The sequence below is a fragment of the Amblyraja radiata genome, chromosome 18, assembly GCF_010909765.2.
Source record: "Amblyraja radiata isolate CabotCenter1 chromosome 18, sAmbRad1.1.pri, whole genome shotgun sequence".
Lineage (NCBI taxonomy): Eukaryota > Metazoa > Chordata > Chondrichthyes > Rajiformes > Rajidae > Amblyraja > Amblyraja radiata.
Genome location: NC_045973.1, coordinates 24,158,769 through 24,176,893, shown reverse-complemented (window position 1 = coordinate 24,176,893; position 18,125 = coordinate 24,158,769). Strand labels below are relative to the sequence as shown.

The 18,125-nt window shown below is 41.1% G+C and overlaps 1 protein-coding gene across 5 annotated transcripts in view; it reads left to right on the top strand.

Annotated features, from left to right (window-relative positions):
* Positions 1–17,602, top strand: part of ip6k1 (inositol hexakisphosphate kinase 1) — a 62,932-nt gene extending 45,330 nt beyond the window's left edge. For all 5 annotated transcript variants that reach the window (XM_033036863.1, XM_033036865.1, XM_033036864.1 and 2 more), the window contains 3 exons: positions 3,449–3,630; positions 9,281–9,456; positions 12,544–17,602. In XM_033036863.1, the coding sequence (XP_032892754.1) occupies positions 3,449–3,630; positions 9,281–9,456; positions 12,544–13,050 (865 nt within the window). In that variant the 3' untranslated portion in view covers positions 13,051–17,602. The remainder of the gene's footprint in view (positions 1–3,448; positions 3,631–9,280; positions 9,457–12,543) is intronic.
* Positions 17,603–18,125: the final 523 nt, after the last annotated feature.

Here is an 18,125-nt window from a genome sequence, read left to right as displayed (position 1 = left end):
CGTGCTGCCTTGTGTTATGAGACTGAGCTCAGCACCTTGGCGCTCACGAAAATTGAATCCATGGCTACTATAAAACAAGCAAAGTTTAGTGTAGGGACAAGAGATTGCAATGCTGGAATCTGGAGCAAAAGTTCTATCACATGGCTGTGATTAGCCATGATCACAAAGAATGGCAGTGCAGGCTCGAAGGAGTTTACGCTTTTACGTTGTTTACTAATCCAAGAGGTTTACTGCCTCCGAGCTGTACCATTACGTGCCGTTGGTGTAATCGCTTTAAAAAAAAGACTAGGATAAGTGGGATCCGTTGGGCCCCGTTTCCCCAACACACTATTCCACCACTCACCCGTTCCCCCAATGCAACCCGTTCCCCCAACGTAACCCCTTCCCCAACGCAACCCGTTTCCCCCAACGCAACATTCCACCACTCACCCACAGTCCCCAACTGCGCAGGCGTGGATCATTTCCCCTCACCCCCCAACACTCTGTCCACCTCCCCTCCCTCTTCTCTCCCTTCTCCTCACCTCCTCCACTCCCTCCCTCACCCCTCCCTCTCCCCTCCCTCTCCTTTCTCTTACGCTCGATCTCTCCCTCCCTTCCTCCATAACCCCTCTCCCCCTCCCTACCCCCTCCTCTCTCTCTATCTCCCTGCTCCCCCACTCCTCTCCTATCTCACTCCCCCAATAAAAACAATATTTAAATAACATTTCTCCTCTCCTCCATCACTCCCTCTCCTTACAACAATGTAACAAATCTCACATTGCACTGGGTGGAACACTGTTGATGGGCAGTTTCTGTAAATGAGGTCCCGTTGTGACATCATACGCTGCTAACTACCGGTGGAACACTGGTGAGGGGCAGTTTATGTAAATGAGATTCCATTGTGATGTCATACTTTGCTAACTACCAGTGCAGATGAAAGATTTTTCTCAAAGTGAGATTTTGTGAAAAGAAAATGTGAATAACGTAAAATATAACATCAATCTGAGCGAAACGATAAAAACACACCACAGGACAATTGTGAGTAAGGTGATATAAAATCATAGCGCTATCGTGTACCGTTTTGGTATAGTTCCAGACACACACAGTCACCCAGACAGACACAGACAGAGACAGAGACACACAGACAGAGACAGAGGCGCACAGACACCACCCCCACAACTGTGCAGGCGTGGCTCATTTCCCCTCATCCCCCAACACTCCCTCCCCCTCCTCTTCACCCTCCCTCTTCTCTCCACTCCCTCCTTCACCTCTCCTACCCTCCTTTCCCCTACTCCCGGCGCCAATTAATGGACTCGACTTTAGGGTCACCGTTGGCGCTCCCATGAGCCAGTCAATCCTCCCCACGGGGGGGGGGGGGCAAAAATCTCACCCTCCTTACTCCCTTTGAAGCTGCAGATCCCATTGTCTCTCTGTCACCTCTCCCTCCCTCCTTTTCCTTGCCCTCACATCCCACTACCCTCCCTCGCCTCTCCCCTTTCGCACTCCCCCATTAAAATACACTGTTTAAATAACATTTCTTCTCCCATCCCCCACTCCGTCAACTCTCATAACTTCTGTATTGGCAGCAGAGATCACATTGTGATGTCATTTTCGGTTTTCGGAATCTTCACGGCAGCTTGTGTAAATGAGATCCCATTGTGATTGAATGACTGAGATGCCATTGTGACATCATCACTGGAAGCTGCTAGAAACATCTCCCACTCACAGGCAGTTATTATTTTCAAAGTTGGCTTTTTTTAACTTTAAATATCAATAACGTGAAATGTAACATCAAATGTGAAGACAACGGGAAAAAGCTGAGTAAGATTCTGCAAAGATTTTCGCACTATTGTGTACCGTTTTGGCGTAGTTCATTGATCTCACAGACAGACAGACAGACAAACAAGACGAGACTTTTAATAGTATATAGATATTGTGTTGGGTCAGAGCACTGTCAAGCTTCAAACAAGTAAATTTCTGTCATTCAGACTACTCCTCATGTTATGGCAATTTGACGAATGGAAATTTGCCATAACTGATTTCACAGATCATATTTGTGTACTTGTGTGTTCAATGAACTGTTAAATTGGACTGGATATTCTGCATCAACTTCAATGTAAATTGGCATAAGGAATGTTTCTAATTTGTGATGTATAGAGACGAGTATTAAATATTAAACGAAAGATGAATAAATGTTGACAAAGTACAATGTTGTTGTACTGTTTAGGTAGGTATTTGAAATTATAACTGGTTACAAGAACAGTGGGAAATTGCCTAGCAAGAATTGTTATTAAGCTAAACCAAAAGGGAAGAATTATGAAAGTACGCATGTGAAAGACCGGATCGATTGATTTTATGGATGGCAATACCTGGAGATGGGTGGATGCTAAGGTTCATTGTAGGAATACAAATGTGGGAGAAGAGGGCAGGCTATGACAAAGACTGGTTTGTTGATTACCACCACATGGTGGTGAATGGTTTTATTAGCGAGTGTGGGTAGGAATGAAAAAGAATTGGAAGAACAGTTGTCTTCTCAAAATAACAATCATACACTTGATTAGAGGCAGATATTGGGATATCCTCAGAGTTTGGGGTTTATTTAGTGCGAGGACCGTACCACACTTCGCAAAAGTCACAATTTGATATTTTGCCTTGAGTTATCAAAATTACCTTCAGTAGCACCTAATGATTGCAAATTTGTAAACAAGCCAGCTTCTGTGACATCAGTGTATGAATGTACAGTGAGAATAGATAATGCTGTTGAAATCGGCAGTATCTATGGAGGCTGAAGAACACATTGTTTCAGGGTGAGAAATTGGGGAGTAGGGAAACAACCAAACTACAGTTTTATTTCAAGGTTGGAGAGTAGAATAAATTAAATGACAAAAATGGATTATGTTTTGCAATACCATTTGTCCTGTCCTGTTCCTACATCCTATATTCTTCTTAGTTCTGAAAAATGGCATCTTTATTTCGCTTTGGTACCAATATATGACATTGAAGTGAAATACTGGTGGGTGCAGATGTGTCATTAAATGACATGAGTACAGAACCAGTGCTTACAGGGAGTCTAAAGGGCCTATCCCACTTACGCAATTTTTTTGGCGACTTGTCATAGTCGCATTGTTGAAAATCCAGCAGCAACCAGAAAAAGTACGACTCTTTGGGCGACCACTCATAACCATACAGGCGTCACCCCGCAGTCGCGGGGTGACGCCTGTTAAATAAGTCGAGTATGGAATATAACGAGTAAAACATGACTGCTTTCAATTGGATTTAATAAAGCATGCGGAGAAATAACACAGTATAACATGTCATTTCCCATCTATTTGAAGTTTTGGATTGCATTGTGATCAATGTTTCTAGGAGGACCCCAGCCCCACATTTAGTGTGTACAACTGATTGTCATCTTGACATTTGAATGAATTGTTTTTTCCCATTTCATGGTGCTCCTTTGATTTTCGTATAGCCCTCAGGAACTGAAGAGTTCAAGGATGGAGTTACAGATTTCGTCTGACATTCCCTTCCAAATGCTGGATAGCAACAGTGCACTGATTTCAGAGAAGATCAGCTTCAATCCCTGGAGTTTACGCTGCCACAAACAGCAGCTGAGTCGGATGCGCTCTGAATCACAGGATCGGAAACTTTACAGTATCCTTTACTATGCATCTGTGTAACATGTTGGGGCCAATGTTGTGACATCCCGATTACCATTACATGCTATGATTTGGTACAACTTAATATAACTGCAGTAGCTCAGAAGGTCTGATTAGAAAAGCATACCACATCAACATCTGAATGCACCTAAGTTACTGGGGCAACCCATTAATGGAAGGTGTTTAGTGGCTGGAGCCAGCAGGCAGGACAGCCTGGTAACCAAATTCTTAGTGAACAAGATGGATTTTGAAAGTGAGGCAGTGAGGTTTGAAGAGGAACCCAAGAGTGTGATGGGGGGGGGGGGGGGGGGGGGGGGTGCTCACAGATGTTGTGGAGGTGTAATTCCAGCAACACTTCAGCAAGCACACCTACTGCTTTATTACCATGCACCATCTTGATCTTTCATTCACTCCATTAATAACATATTTTGACGGCTGTGCATATAATCTATAAAATGTCCTGCAGCAACTCTCAAAAGTATCTTTACAAAATAGGCCAATCCTATGATTATCTTAACCGAAAGAAGATGGCAAGAGGGCCTCGGGAACATCAGCTCTTAAATTTCTGTCAAATTTGTAGATTGTACTGATTTGAAAATCAACTGGGTCAGAATCACGATTTGCTTTCCTAACAGCACGGGGTTATTAACATGGAGTGCAGCAGTTCAAGATTCAGCAGGACGATTATGCAATTAATGCATATATGGTTATTGATGAGACATTCCAAGCACAAGTTAAAAAAAAACTTTCCAGTACCATTTATAACATTGTAATATGTTCCAAAGTCCTTAGGGGAGCTGTATCAAGTAAAATATAACCCTACCCACATGAGAAGTTGATGATTTTTGACCAAAGGCTTGGTTAACGTAAGCATGGAAGGAAAAGAAAATCAAAGGTGGAGAGATTTAAGAAGATAATAATGGTAGAATTTAAAGTGAAAGTAACTAGCTGAAGGATCAATATGACCTGAGACATTAAATTTTACAAACAAATGTAGGTACAGGTTGATGAAATTTGGATTTTCCCTTAACATGGAGACTGCCTGCTTTTGGTATTCTGGGCACATAAAGTTTAAAAAAATGAAAGGCATGAAGTTTTTGTGCTGCAACCTCTGAGCCTATCCATTATTTTCCATTACTTAGCAGATTGCCAACGCTAAGTAAGATCAAGCATTCAGAGTTCTTCATTGGCCAATCCAGATGCAATAAAATGACGATTATGCAGTCTCCTTGTAATGGGAAAATCTACATTTCCTTTAACTGCATCTCTGAATTTGCTTTCACTGGGAAGCGATAAAAAGAATGCCCTCAACCAATTTCAGCATTAGCATGCCAGTGAATAACCCATTTTCAGATAAAGATGGGCTTGTCGTTCCTGGAGTTTAGTCATGGCCTCTAGGTTTGCTGAGGAATCCCTCTATTAGATCCAGCATAATTGTGGAAATTATTGGAATTCACTTGGCTTCACATCAGAAGACAAAGAAACAATTTTAAAAAATGTTGCTTTCATTTGATGTTTTAAATTATTCATGCATTTTGCAGTCTATATAAATATTTTTAACTTTTAACTGTTTTTTATGTTAATCATTTAAAATATCCCTAAATATCAAGCATATAAAAAATATTTTTGCAACTATTGGAGTTGGGAGAGTGAGGCTCTGTCAGAGCGAGGAACTAGACACTGCACTGTTAGAATCCTAGTTACAGCATAGTTGGATTCCAACATGTTTCAGACCAGTGCAATCACACCTTTATGTGGGCAAGGTGAGGGTGATGGGCACTGATCTCCACCTGAATGTCTAGATGTCATTCAACAAGCAGTAGTATTGATTTCCCATCAGCTGCGGCAATAGGTTATCAAGAGTTTCCTTGCTTTTGTTTGACCTAATGCCATGACATTGCATGGGGTCTACTCATTATGGATGATTTACAAGGCCCATCACTCCTTGCCTGTGTAGATTGTACTATTGTGTCTGTGTTGCCCCGATGTTCTGCCAATGAGCCAGCATGTCCCCAGTGGTTGTGATGAAGGAATTTGTTTCTTTGGTTGTAAAGATCTCAAGCTGATGGTCTGTGGGACAGCTTCCAATAATTTAGATAACAGTCCCGAGATGTTCATGTTGAGAACGTTACAAAGTCAAAAGGTTAGATACTGACTTTGGCCTATCCAAAGGCAGCATTAATTTCAATCATAGGAGGTCTATCTGGTTTTGTTCTTATTTTGATGGGCATGGTGGTTTGGATGCAATTTTGGATTGTTTGCAAGGTCATTTAGTAGGTCTATTTAGAATCAACTCTTAGTCCAGTGTCTTTAACTTGCACTGCCATTCCTTGCAGAAGGAGTTCTGTCTTTACTAGCCAACTCCTGAAGTGTTGGACATTTCTAATGGTTTAAGATTGCCTAATTCTTCAAGGGTGTTCAGGATCACCATCCAAACTGCCTCACCTACAGCCGACACCAAAAAGCTAAGGTGACATGCCTCAATGACGACTGACCAGTGGCACTAATGTCCGTGGTAATGAAGTGCTTAGGAATTGTTATGGCACTATCTCAGTAAGAACCTGCAACCACTACAATTTACCTGCCAACACAATAGATCAATAGGGGATGCAATCTACCTGGCTTTCCACTCTGGACCACTTGGACTACAAAAATACATATGTCAGATTGTTGTTCGTAGACTAGAGCTCAGCATTCAACATCATTTCCAAACCTCTTAAGAAGTTGATAGAACTGGATCTCTGTCATTACCCTTGCAACTGGATTCTCAAGTTCCTCATTCACAGAACAGAATTGGTACAAATTGGCAACAACACATCCTCCTCGATAACCATCAGCACATGAGCACCTCAAGGTTGTGTGCTCGGCCCTCATCTCAACTCACTCTGCCTATGATTGTGCAGCCAGGCACAGTTCCAACTCTTCCTTTAAATTTGCTGACGATGCTACCATTGTTGGACGAATTACAGATAATGATGAGTCGGAGCATAGGAGGGAGATAAATCGTCTGATTGAACGGTGACTTGCAACAACCTTATTCTCAACGTCAATAAAGCCAAGGAACTGATTGTTGACTTTAGAAGAGGAAGGCCAAAGATCCACAAACCTGTCTTTATCAACGGGTTTGTGGTGGAGAGAGTCAGCAACTTCAAGTTCTCTGGCATGCATATCTCTGAAGATCTGTCCTGAACCTAGCACAGTGATGCAGTCATAAAGAGGGCACATCAACCTCTCTGCTTCTTTAGAGGAGATCGGTATGTCAACAAATACTCTGAACTTCTACAGGTGTAAGGTGAGAGCACATTGACTGATTGCATCACGGCAGGTTTGGCAACTTGAACACCCAAGGACAAAGGAGATTACAAAAAGTGGTGAACACTGCCTGGTCCATCATAGGTACTGACCTCCCCACCATCGCAGGGATCTATAAGAGGAGCTGCCTCAAAAAGGCAGCCAGCATTATCAAAGACCTACACCATCCTGGCAACGATCTAATTTCATTCCTGTCTTTAGAAAGAACGTATAAGCATCTGAAAGCTGTAACATCCATGTTCAGGAACAGCTTCAACAACCAGGCTGTTGAACACAACAAACTCCAACTAAATTACAAACTGCCTGGGTTGCACTAGAGACTTTGTTTTGTTTTTACACTATATTGTTTTATTTACTGAACTTTTTTAGTAATTTTATCTATTAAGTACTGTGTTTACAACCCTATTATGCTGTTGCTGCCATGATTGCCATTGTTCTGTTTTGGGACACATGACAGCAACACTCTCTTGACTATTGACCCAGCAAAAGCTATATCCAAAAAATAACTTAGCATAGAAAGTCCAATGAATAAAATTCTCCAAAATGACTGGGAATGTTGTTTTCTCTGCCTGGGAACAGTGCTTTCCATGTCATCAATGACTTGCAAATACAAATTTTCAACACCAGCTACTTGGTGTCTTTAAAGTGGTAAAATGTCCCAAGGTTGGTCAAAGGAGCATTATCGCCATAAAATCTTACAACTGGGTACTACGCATTCATTGTCACGTATTCAGCTATCTGTCTGTTATTGACTCTTATTTTTGTTTCTGTGGCTTTTACTCTGCTACTCCCATTTAAATCCATGCTTTCTTGCAAATTCAGCCTTCTGCAATATTTCTGGTCTTTCCACAAGGTACAGTAACATAGTAGTTATCACAGGGTGAGTAGTTAGAGCTGTATTGATCCAAGGACGTGAATTCCAATATTGATATGGCCGTTAAGTATTTTGATGCAAATCTACTACAGGATGAAATACATTGTGGACCGACAAGTTCACAATGGTCCCAATCTCAATGCAGCCTCAGTCAAGCAGGGCTATGTCATTGTCCATCAACTGTCTCAATCTTTGTCTTCAATGCAGCATGATCAAGAAAATTTAGTGTGCTTTGAGTTGCACTAAACCTGTATTTCCACCATGGATTGTGGTTAAGTGTTTTCAGAGAGAGATTATTTAAAAATATTGTGAATCAAAGCAGTATTTAAAAAATTACCTTTGTATGTTTGTAGCTGATATAAGGGCGCTGGAATGGGAGATGGGGAAGAAATGAGAAAATTTGATACATTGTTTTTAGCTGTTGGGGTATATTGGTCAATACTGAAATATTAATCCTTGGTTCATTAGCATTTATAACAAGAGCAGAAAGCTGGGATTAATAATAATGTGACATCAATGTATGTTAGCAAAACTTAATTACTTTTATATTTCGTCTCCATTCCAGTAAAAAAATAACATGTCATTTGGCTTCCTAGTAATTTGTTTAATGTATAGAATCCAGATCCATTTGTACAGCAACACTCTGTAAATTCTGTGTACAAACAACCACACGTTACGGCCGTATGGATTGCAGGATTTCACTCTCACAAACTTCACAAATCATTCTCCCAGAAATTTGAAATATTTAAAAAAAAATCCGCTTACAGATCACCTATGTGCAACCAATCTTACTTTTGTTCTTCATTACAAAGTCGATACATTTTTCCTACATCATACTCCATCTGTTACACTTACCCATTTGTTTTATGTATTTTTCACTTCGTTGTCTTTTCTATTATTGGGGAACTTTCAGTGTCTCTTGAAAATAGATCAAAATAAATATTTATTCAGTGCCTGCTTGGTTAGCATTTCAGTTCGTGCAGATCAGCTGAGTTTGTGTATTTTTTTTTTTTTACTAAGGTGGAAATAGTTTCCAGTTCCTCTGAGATACCATGTGTAGGAAGAAACTGCAGATACTGGTTTACACCAAAGATAGACACAAAATGCTGGAGTAACTCAGTGTGACAGGCAGCATCTCTGGAGAGAAGGAATGGGTAATGTTTTGGGTCGTGACCCTTCTTCGGACTGAGGGGTCTCAACCCGAAACATTATCCATTCCTTTTCTTCAGAGATGCTACCTGTCTCACTAAGTTACTCCAGCATTTTGTATCTATCCTCTGAGATATTACTTCAACAGTAACCATGATTTGTAACTTCTGAATGATTACAGATTCTGTAATTTGGTTGATGAGTAGGGTCCGAATGAAATAATTTATTTTAAGTATACCTTTGTGTTGAAATGTACTCAGAATTTCTGCTGTTCCTGCTAGAGACATTCCTTGACAGAGCTCCCTCCAAGAGTTTCTCCTCCTGGAGAATGTGGTTCATCACTTTGGGTATCCTTGTATTCTGGATCTAAAGATGGGGACCAGGCAGCATGGAGATGATGCATCTGAGGAAAAAGCAGCACGACAAATAAAAAAGTGTGAGCTGAGCACATCAGGAGCACTGGGTGTACGTGTCTGTGGGATGCAGGTAAGTGACCGATTTAAACATTAAAAATAGTCCGCCATTCAGTTCAACTTTGTCTTCTCGAGCAAGAAGACAATTATTTTATTTTAAAATATATTACAAAGAAATGTAACTATTATAGTTATTTTCCAGTTCCCATAGTATTCCAAACAAATCCATATTGTCATGTAATTGGAAGAAACCAAAATCTCTGAATTTTCTATACTGAAACTTAATTTTGGTTTGGGGGAAGAGAAATCCATTCAAATTTGGCACAATTTGTACTGATTTCATTATTCACAAAATAGGCACATTTAGCACGTTCAAAAACTGGAAGGTCTAGAGGTCAAAAACAAGAAGAGCTTGTCATTTATTAAGGGAGTCATGACATCTCTGGGCGGGGGGGGGGGGAGGTGGGAGCTGTGGAGAAGTAGGTCTATTCAACGAAATGTTGCAGAGATTGTTGTTCACATTGTTGCAATTTTTATTTTACTTTTGCGTAGTTTAAGATTGTTAACTGAATGCTAACTCGTCAAACCTGCAGGTTCTAAATTAAGACGCGTTTGAATTTCAGCTTTGACATTCCAAATCATGGCCGATCTTGTATCTCAACATTACTTTCTTGACATATACCAATGTTCTTTTGATGCCGCTAATATCCAGTAATATGTTGATCTCTGTTTTGACTGCCATCATTAACAACCGCATGACTTCTAAAAATTCAAAGGATCTGTACCTTCACAGCTTTCTTCCCAGCTGTTATCAGGCAACTGAACCATCTTATCACCAACTAAAGAGCGTGTCTTCACCTACCATCGACCTCATTGGAGACCCTCAGACTATCTTTAATCAGGCTGTACTGGATTTTATCTTGCACTAAGTGTTCTCTTTATCCTGTATTTGTATCCAGTGGACAGCTTAATTGTAATCGTGTATTTCAACAGACTGGATGGCACACAACAAAAAAGCTTTTCACTGTACCTCGGTGCATGTAACACTAAACTTAACTAATCTTTGGTGCAGGAAGAGAGAGGGCCAAATAGAGGTTTGGCAAACACCCTGATTTCTACCCTTGGTCACTCTGATTGGAGTTTACATCCACTTCAGTAACAAATTCAGGCATAACATACTAAAAAAAAAAAGTGCATTTCCTCAAGTGATATCAAACTTTCGTCTGTCAATCACTAACACCTTACTGTCTTTATGTTCACTGATAATCCAGCCTCACTGTATCTATCATCCCTTCTGGTCAGTGTTCTGATTTACATACATGGATATTGCACAGGAGATCATGTGGACTGCTGTATCTCAGCTGTTTGAAAATGTTACCTATGCTGCTTCACTCTTCTGTTCCCATTCTGCATAAATACCTCTGAAGTACCCCCATTTCTAACACAACATTAAATCTGCATCCACAAACAATTAAGACAGTTTGTTCCATGTAATTCCAACACTACATAAAAATGTTTTCCTCTTATGTCGTTCCTGTATCCTCGGGTAATCCAACCGGCTCACATCATGGCACAGTAACCCATCTCAGTGACCATTCAGCCCACTGTGTTCTGCTGGCCCAAAGATTTAGCTATTTGCATTTAATTGTAATATGTACAACAACCGAACAAATGACATTCTTACTTGGCCTGTAAATATAAAGTACACTTAATAAACAAAAAAGTCAATAAATTCATAACCCCTATTCAAGCTCCAAAACCCCAAAGTCCTTAGTGCAACCAAAGGCAATTCATAGTTGAGGTTAGTGTTGTGTAGTGTTCAAGATGGTTGTTGGAACCAACATATTTCTCGATATTCATGAACCCGTTGGTCACAGTTTACAGTCTCTTATGCTATTTGAGAGCTTAGGCAAGTGAGGGAAGGAACCAAAGTCCAGTCGGCCTCCTCGCTGATCTTCCCAGATGTTCACCCGTGGTCGGGGCCTCCCGAGCACCCCGTAGTCGCGGCTACGGGTGGCCCGATATTCAGGTTCTTTCGCCGGGAATGATGGAACCCCGACGAATGGGAGAACATCCTCAGCGGCCTGGACCTCTAAATCTGCCACCTCCCACCGGAGTCCGCGGCTCCCGAAGTCCACAGGCCGGGCTGGGCGGAGATTCATGCTGGCGACCCCCGACAAAGGGTCGCAGGTCTCCGCGATGTTGGTCATCGCCGCCCGCGTTGGGAGCTCCGCGAACCACGGCTCCGCGATGTCGATGCAGCAGCCCCAACACTCTGGAGCTCCAAACGGCGATCCCAGGTGAGGCATCGCCCGCTCCGCGATGTATCCAACGCTGCGTCGCCGCTGCTGGAGCTCTGGTCGGTCCTGGCAGGAAAGGCCGCGCCAATCCAGTAGGTAGGCCGCGGGGGGCGAGGACGCGACTCGAATAATAGTCGCATGCTCTCCAGGAAGCGACTGAGGAACGGTTTCCCCCTTACCGTACCCTCTTTCCCCCCCCCCCCCCCCCCCCCCCACATAAAAAAAAAACAAACCCAAAAAACATAACAAAAAATAAAAAAGACTGAAGGCGGAGGCAGCCATGACAGCACCACCGGATGTCCCGAATTCAAGCCATTCCACTTTGTCTCACCTACCTTCTGGAGAAGATATAGGCTCTTGAAAGCCCAGTGGTCCAGACTTAAGAAAAAGATTATTCTCCACTACTATCAGACTCCCAAATCAATTGCCTCTTTTCACACCTCCTTCCCACATTCTCTTTAACTCTATTTGGTTATTTTGGTTATCGCACTTTAATATAATTTTGCACTACTTCAGATTGCACTACAATCTTTCTGCTGCTTTGTATTTATTGTGTTTATTGTTGTATCTATCATTAGCTGTTTACTCTAAGCTTCATGTGAACAAAGATTTCATAACACCCCAATGCAGTACTTTTTTATGATGGTATGCACTGGTATAGCCCAGCATTATTTCACTTCCAGGTCACGTGACATGTATGTCTATCAATCATGTATACTGGCACGAATGTGTCTGCAAAAAAAAGCACTGCCAGATATATATGACAATAAACTATTCTGAATCTAGATTATTTAATTTTGTTTGTGCTAAAACCTAACCATCCTGAATGCCAAATTGAGCAGTGACATTTGTTTTTCCAGGTGTATCAGTTAGACTCGGGGCACTATGTATGCAGGAACAAGTACTACGGCCGAAGTCTTTCCATTGAAGGGTTTGGGAAAGCTCTGTATGAGTTCCTGCACAATGGCAGGTATCTGCGAAAAGACTTATTTGATGCAATACTGCAGAAACTTCGAAGTCTCAAGGGGGTTCTAGAGAAGCAGGCTTCTTACCGCTTCTACTCCAGCTCCTTGCTGATCATCTACGATGGAAAGGAGAAAAAGTTGGAATTGCGACAGAACTCTGCAGAGACATTGAGCCAGGGCAACCTGCAGGATAGCATCAGTTCCTTGCCATCTTCATCTTCCTCCATGAGCAACACTGAGAACCTGCCAAAAATTGACTTGAGGATGATTGACTTTGCCCACAGTACGTACAAAGGGTTCCGGGATGACCAAACTGTGCATGACGGGCCAGACAGAGGCTACATCTTTGGACTAGAGAACCTCATTAATATCCTAGAAAAGATTCAACTTCAGAATCAGTAGCATATTCAAAACTCTTCCTATTTCTTTCCATATTACTCCAGGGAGGGGTGCGAACTTCTCTCTTTCAAGCACATGCTTATAACTGCTCACTTTGATGCTCATCACAGCAATGACATCACAGAAAAAAATTGCTGTCAATTTCTGGCAGATTATTAGACAAAAAAGTTTGTTGTTTGAACTGTTTGTTATACCCCCAGTGTATATATATAACTGTTATATAGTCACGTGGAGCAGCACTGCCTGTACAGACACTGGTGCAATGGAGCAATGCCATTCACTTACTGAGTCCTGCACTAGAGTGGAAATTGCCAGTGTGAGGGCAGCCACTTGGTACCAAAGCAGCAAGCAAGCTAGGTAATTCCTTCACTGTTCCCAAAGACTGAGGCTGCATGAATAGCTGTACATTTGTAAATGTTGGGTCAAATTTCCTCATTTACGACCACCTGAATGTGAGTAAAGAACTCCATAATCTAACACTCAGGTTCTTTAGCTGACAGGTGTGCGCAGGTTTGTTTTAACTTTCACTTTTTCCCTTCAATATTATTCTCTTCTGTACTTTGCCAGGTTAATCTCTTATTGTGCCAGCAATTTAATGCACAGAGCCTGTGGCTCACCTGATTTTTGGAAGGCTGTTGCATGTTCTACAGAAGGGAGATTAGACTAGCGTTCCAAGAGTTGGATCACGGACCAACATTGTTTTACTGCTGAGGACTGTGTGCCACAATGTCGGAGCTTCTCAGTGGCAATAGATATGAGTATCTTGATGCAAGAGATTTTTGCGGACTAGCACAAACTTGTTGATATTGTTTAAGTAAGCAGGCAAGTAGAAAGCTAAGTGCTGTTGCAGGCTTCCCATGAACGTTATTGGAAGTGTCATAAGTGTAGAAATACTTCCCATTGTTCATACCCCTATCATTTGGCTTTCACCTGTTATTTGTAGCTGCATATATACATTTTGCTGTTTCAGGGGAGAAATTTCGTGTTTTGTAGAAAAGCACATTGCCCTGTATTCCTCTTAATATAAAGCACTTATGTGGCCATCCTTTTGTTCAGGATATGTTTATTTTATACACCTTTACGTACAAATATTTCCAGTATTTAATAAGTTGCAACTAATTTTACTGTGTAATTTTTAAGGTTGCCGTGATGTTATGTTGATCCTAATTCTTTATTTTTGTCTTGGTGTACATTTCAGTACAGATCATGACATACTGAAGAGCCCTGCCTTACAGAATGCTGTCCACCCCCTTTTACTGGCATGTGTCAGAAAAGCTGAAAGCTGCAGTGGCTTGTTCCAGAAAGAGGCACGGTTTGGCTCAGCTGAATGCATAGCTCAGGTTTGCTCCAGTGTTAAAGCCCCGATTGGCTAGCTAGCAACTGAGAACACTGCCCCATGTGCTGAGTACATTGTGAAACTAATGAGCCTAATCGGGATGGAGTGCTGGCTGCTCAAAGCCTAGGCTTAAATTTGAACCCATCTGTAAATGTTTTACTGTGGGTTCAGGGCATGTTTGGAGCTGCTCATAATGTGTCTATTTGTCCCCAAGAAGATCAACATGTTGGATTTTCAGGTGTAGCACTTTCCCCAGCTTTGGATTTCTGCATGCCACTAAATGGAAAGTTGAGAGGTAATTTCATAATTCAAACAATTGATTAGGTTTTATGGGTTTCTAACGATGACATAAAAATATAATTTTGGGGTTATGTTCTGTGACGGACTGAAATGGTCCCTTTGATAAGATAAATAGAGTAGATATGGGGAGTCTGCACCATTTGCCAGAGAGAGCTGTGGGGAAGTATCTATGTGTTATAGTTCTAAACAGTTTACAGGGACATTTTTGCAGACATGTTTGACTTTGTGTGATGAGATGATTCCTCTTCAGTGAATTCATTAACTATTTGAGTTGGTCTCCTTTGTGAAACTCATGGGTAGATTGGAACATGAGCCATGGACCAGTTATGTTATAGTTAACAATGTGAAATTTTAACTTCTATGCTTCACATCCTTCACAGATTTTGTCCTATACTCATGGTATGGCTACCTGTAAACACTTATCAGAAGCAACTTTGGATTTTCAACAGAGAATACAAATCTAGGTTCTTTTTGAGATGCCTCTGAAGGTTCCACAGCAACTCAACATGAATTGCAGTTCACCATTGACTCGGACATAATGACTGGGTCTGAACATTCTTGTTTGTGTCTTTCACTGTGCTCGTCCCATATCAAAGTCCCTACTTCGTATAGGAATTAAGCACCGCATAGGTGGATAGGATAGTCTGTAGACACTCAGGAGCATAGCTGTCCTTAATGTAATGCACCGGGTCAGTGGGACAGAGCTGACGGCAAAGGCACTGTTTCCCAGTTTAGAGGGAAAATACTACCAGCTCACCTTGAATAGAACCCCATTGCAATGTGGAGCAAAGAACAAATAAGGTTTCATTCATTGCTCTTGAATGTGCTGCATTCAGGAATACAGCAGCACGCAGCAATGTAAGAAGCGTGTTTCCCCTTCACCTCCCTCTGAATCTTTCAGTTTAATGCTACATGCTAAACACTTAAGATTAAGGTTGAGCACCAGTGAAGAACACTGAACAAAGACTATATGCACTGGACCTAAGCTGGAAATGGTTCCAAGGGGAAATGAGAGAGTGTGGAAAGGGCAAAGATCCTTGTGAAAGGAAAGATGTGAAGGGCTTTGGTGAGTTAAAAAAAATATTGCATTGCTTTTTTTTAATATATTTTGTTTTTGGTGTATTTGAGTATGTCGGGACCAGTGTAGGTGCCAGATGTTTAGTGAAACTTCAGGCATTTTTTTAGTTTCAGAATTGGTTGCTGATTACTCAGTGAATGCTTAATAGAAGGAAGACTTTTTAATACTGTAGCCCTTTCATTGTAGCCATGCAGCGATTTGAGTGGACGACCTGTGGACAGGCAATCACTTTCATTCATAATGTTAATTCACCCCTCTGAACTCCCTGAAGCAAAATCAGGTTGTGCTTTCAAAATGGTGTTGCAATCCGCACTAGTATTACGTAGCTCATAAGCATTAATATATGTGAGAAACTACACACAAATCTACATCTGGCAGGTGGATTTGAACAGGCCTGGAACTTGATGGCTCCTCCAGACTGGCAGTCAATGAAATATGTTTAAGTAATTTTACTTCTAAGTCAGTGGATTAAAGCCTTTGAAAGGAAAATAAGTTGAGCATTTCTACCTTGTTATGGTTTCTGTTTCTGAAGTAGTGTGTATCGAAGGAAAAGCACACAAGTGTCAGAGTGTCATTTGGTTCTGCCTGTCAACAGGTGACTAAGGGACAGCCAGACCAGAAAGTGTGAGATGCTCGTTGAACATCTTAAAACTAAATGAGAAGTTCAAACTTTCTTATCTGTCAATCAATCACGAAGAATTGCAAGAAAAAGATCGAGCACAGCTATTTCAAAATAGAGCCTGTTAAAGGAGTGAAGGTATGGAATGCCACAAGGCATGGTTTTGGAACATTGTCTCAGACCACTGTGCTTTCTCATCCCTGGAACATTAACCTCTCTGTAAATATAGTTGCATAAGAAGATCTAGCTATTTCAAGATTTGTTGTAAATGCAGAGATAGGAGTGAGGCATCCAAGATTAAGAGATGCTTCATGTGTGTGAAGTCTTGAAACAGCCTGACTTTAAAGTAATGTACAGACTACATTTCATTGAGGCATGCAGTTATTTGTTTTTTGTGAAGTACAGCCCAATCCAGGTATTCTGCCCAGCTCAGTTAGATTGTTCAGACTGGGTTTTCTTTCCAATTATTTCAAACAAAAAAGACAATTGTCCAGAATTGAAGGGGTGACCGCCACTGCTGGAATTTCAGGATACATAGCCACTAATGTTTCCAAACCAGGTAGGTTTCAAAGTAGACTCAAATATGACTCGAGCTGGTGATTTCCCTAAATTGAGCTGACAAATGTGTTTTCCCACTCAATATGACATTTGGTACAACAGGTAACTAATGGCATTCTCTTAATACTCGCTCCCATCCCTGAAGACTGACAGTCAAAACATTGTACCAGAAAAAGCAGAACAGCGCGTGATGTGTTTCCCTTTTCCTTTACCTGTCTAAGACCTCAACCCGACTAATTAGAAGAGATGCTGAAACTTTGATGCAACGCTCACTTATGGAAAGTGAAGGGAATATGGGAAAGATCAGGCTAATAACATTTCCTTGTTCCACTGAGGTTGCTAAAGACACAAGGCTACTGAAACTTGTACTAAGCTATTTGGCAATGTAGGGAGGTGTTAATGTTCTATACGGCATTAAACCAGAGGTAAATTTCCTAACTGCCAACAAGGTATGGGAATTATTTTATTACATATTTAATTTATTGAACGTTTCACTGGTTTCATTTCATTGTATTTCTGTTGAGCAACTATATCTTTAATGCTAGTAACCTAATCTTCAGGAATCTGTGGGCATGAGCATACTGTATCCCTGTGATCTGTGTTTGATATTGTTACCTCCAAGTTGTCACAGTTCTGTATGAAATAAATACATTTAGGAGTCATACAATTATGCTTGATCTTTCATTGGTCATTTGATCTGATAGAAAGATGACCCCATACAGTTATAAAGGTATACAGCATGGAATTGATATAGAATACCATTGTGCTCTAAACCCTCTTGATCCATCTACAGTCCATTCAGAAAGTATTCAGACCACTTCACTTTTTCCACATTGTGTTACGTTACAGCCTTAATCTAAAATGGATTAAATTTTCTTTTTTCATCATCAATCATCAATAGGTGTTTAGAAATGTTTGCAAAGTAATTACAACGAAATAACTGAAATATCACATTTACATAAGTATTCATACTCTTTGCTGTGACACTCAAAATTGAGCTTCGGTGCATCCTAATTCCGTTGATTATCCTTGAGATGCTTCTACAACTTGATTGGAGTCCATCAGTGGTAAATTAAATTGATTGGACATGATTTGGAAAGGCACACACCTGTCTATATAAGGTCCTGCAGTTGATAGTGCATGTCAGAGCAAAAACCAAGCCATCAAGACGAAGGAATTGTCCGTAG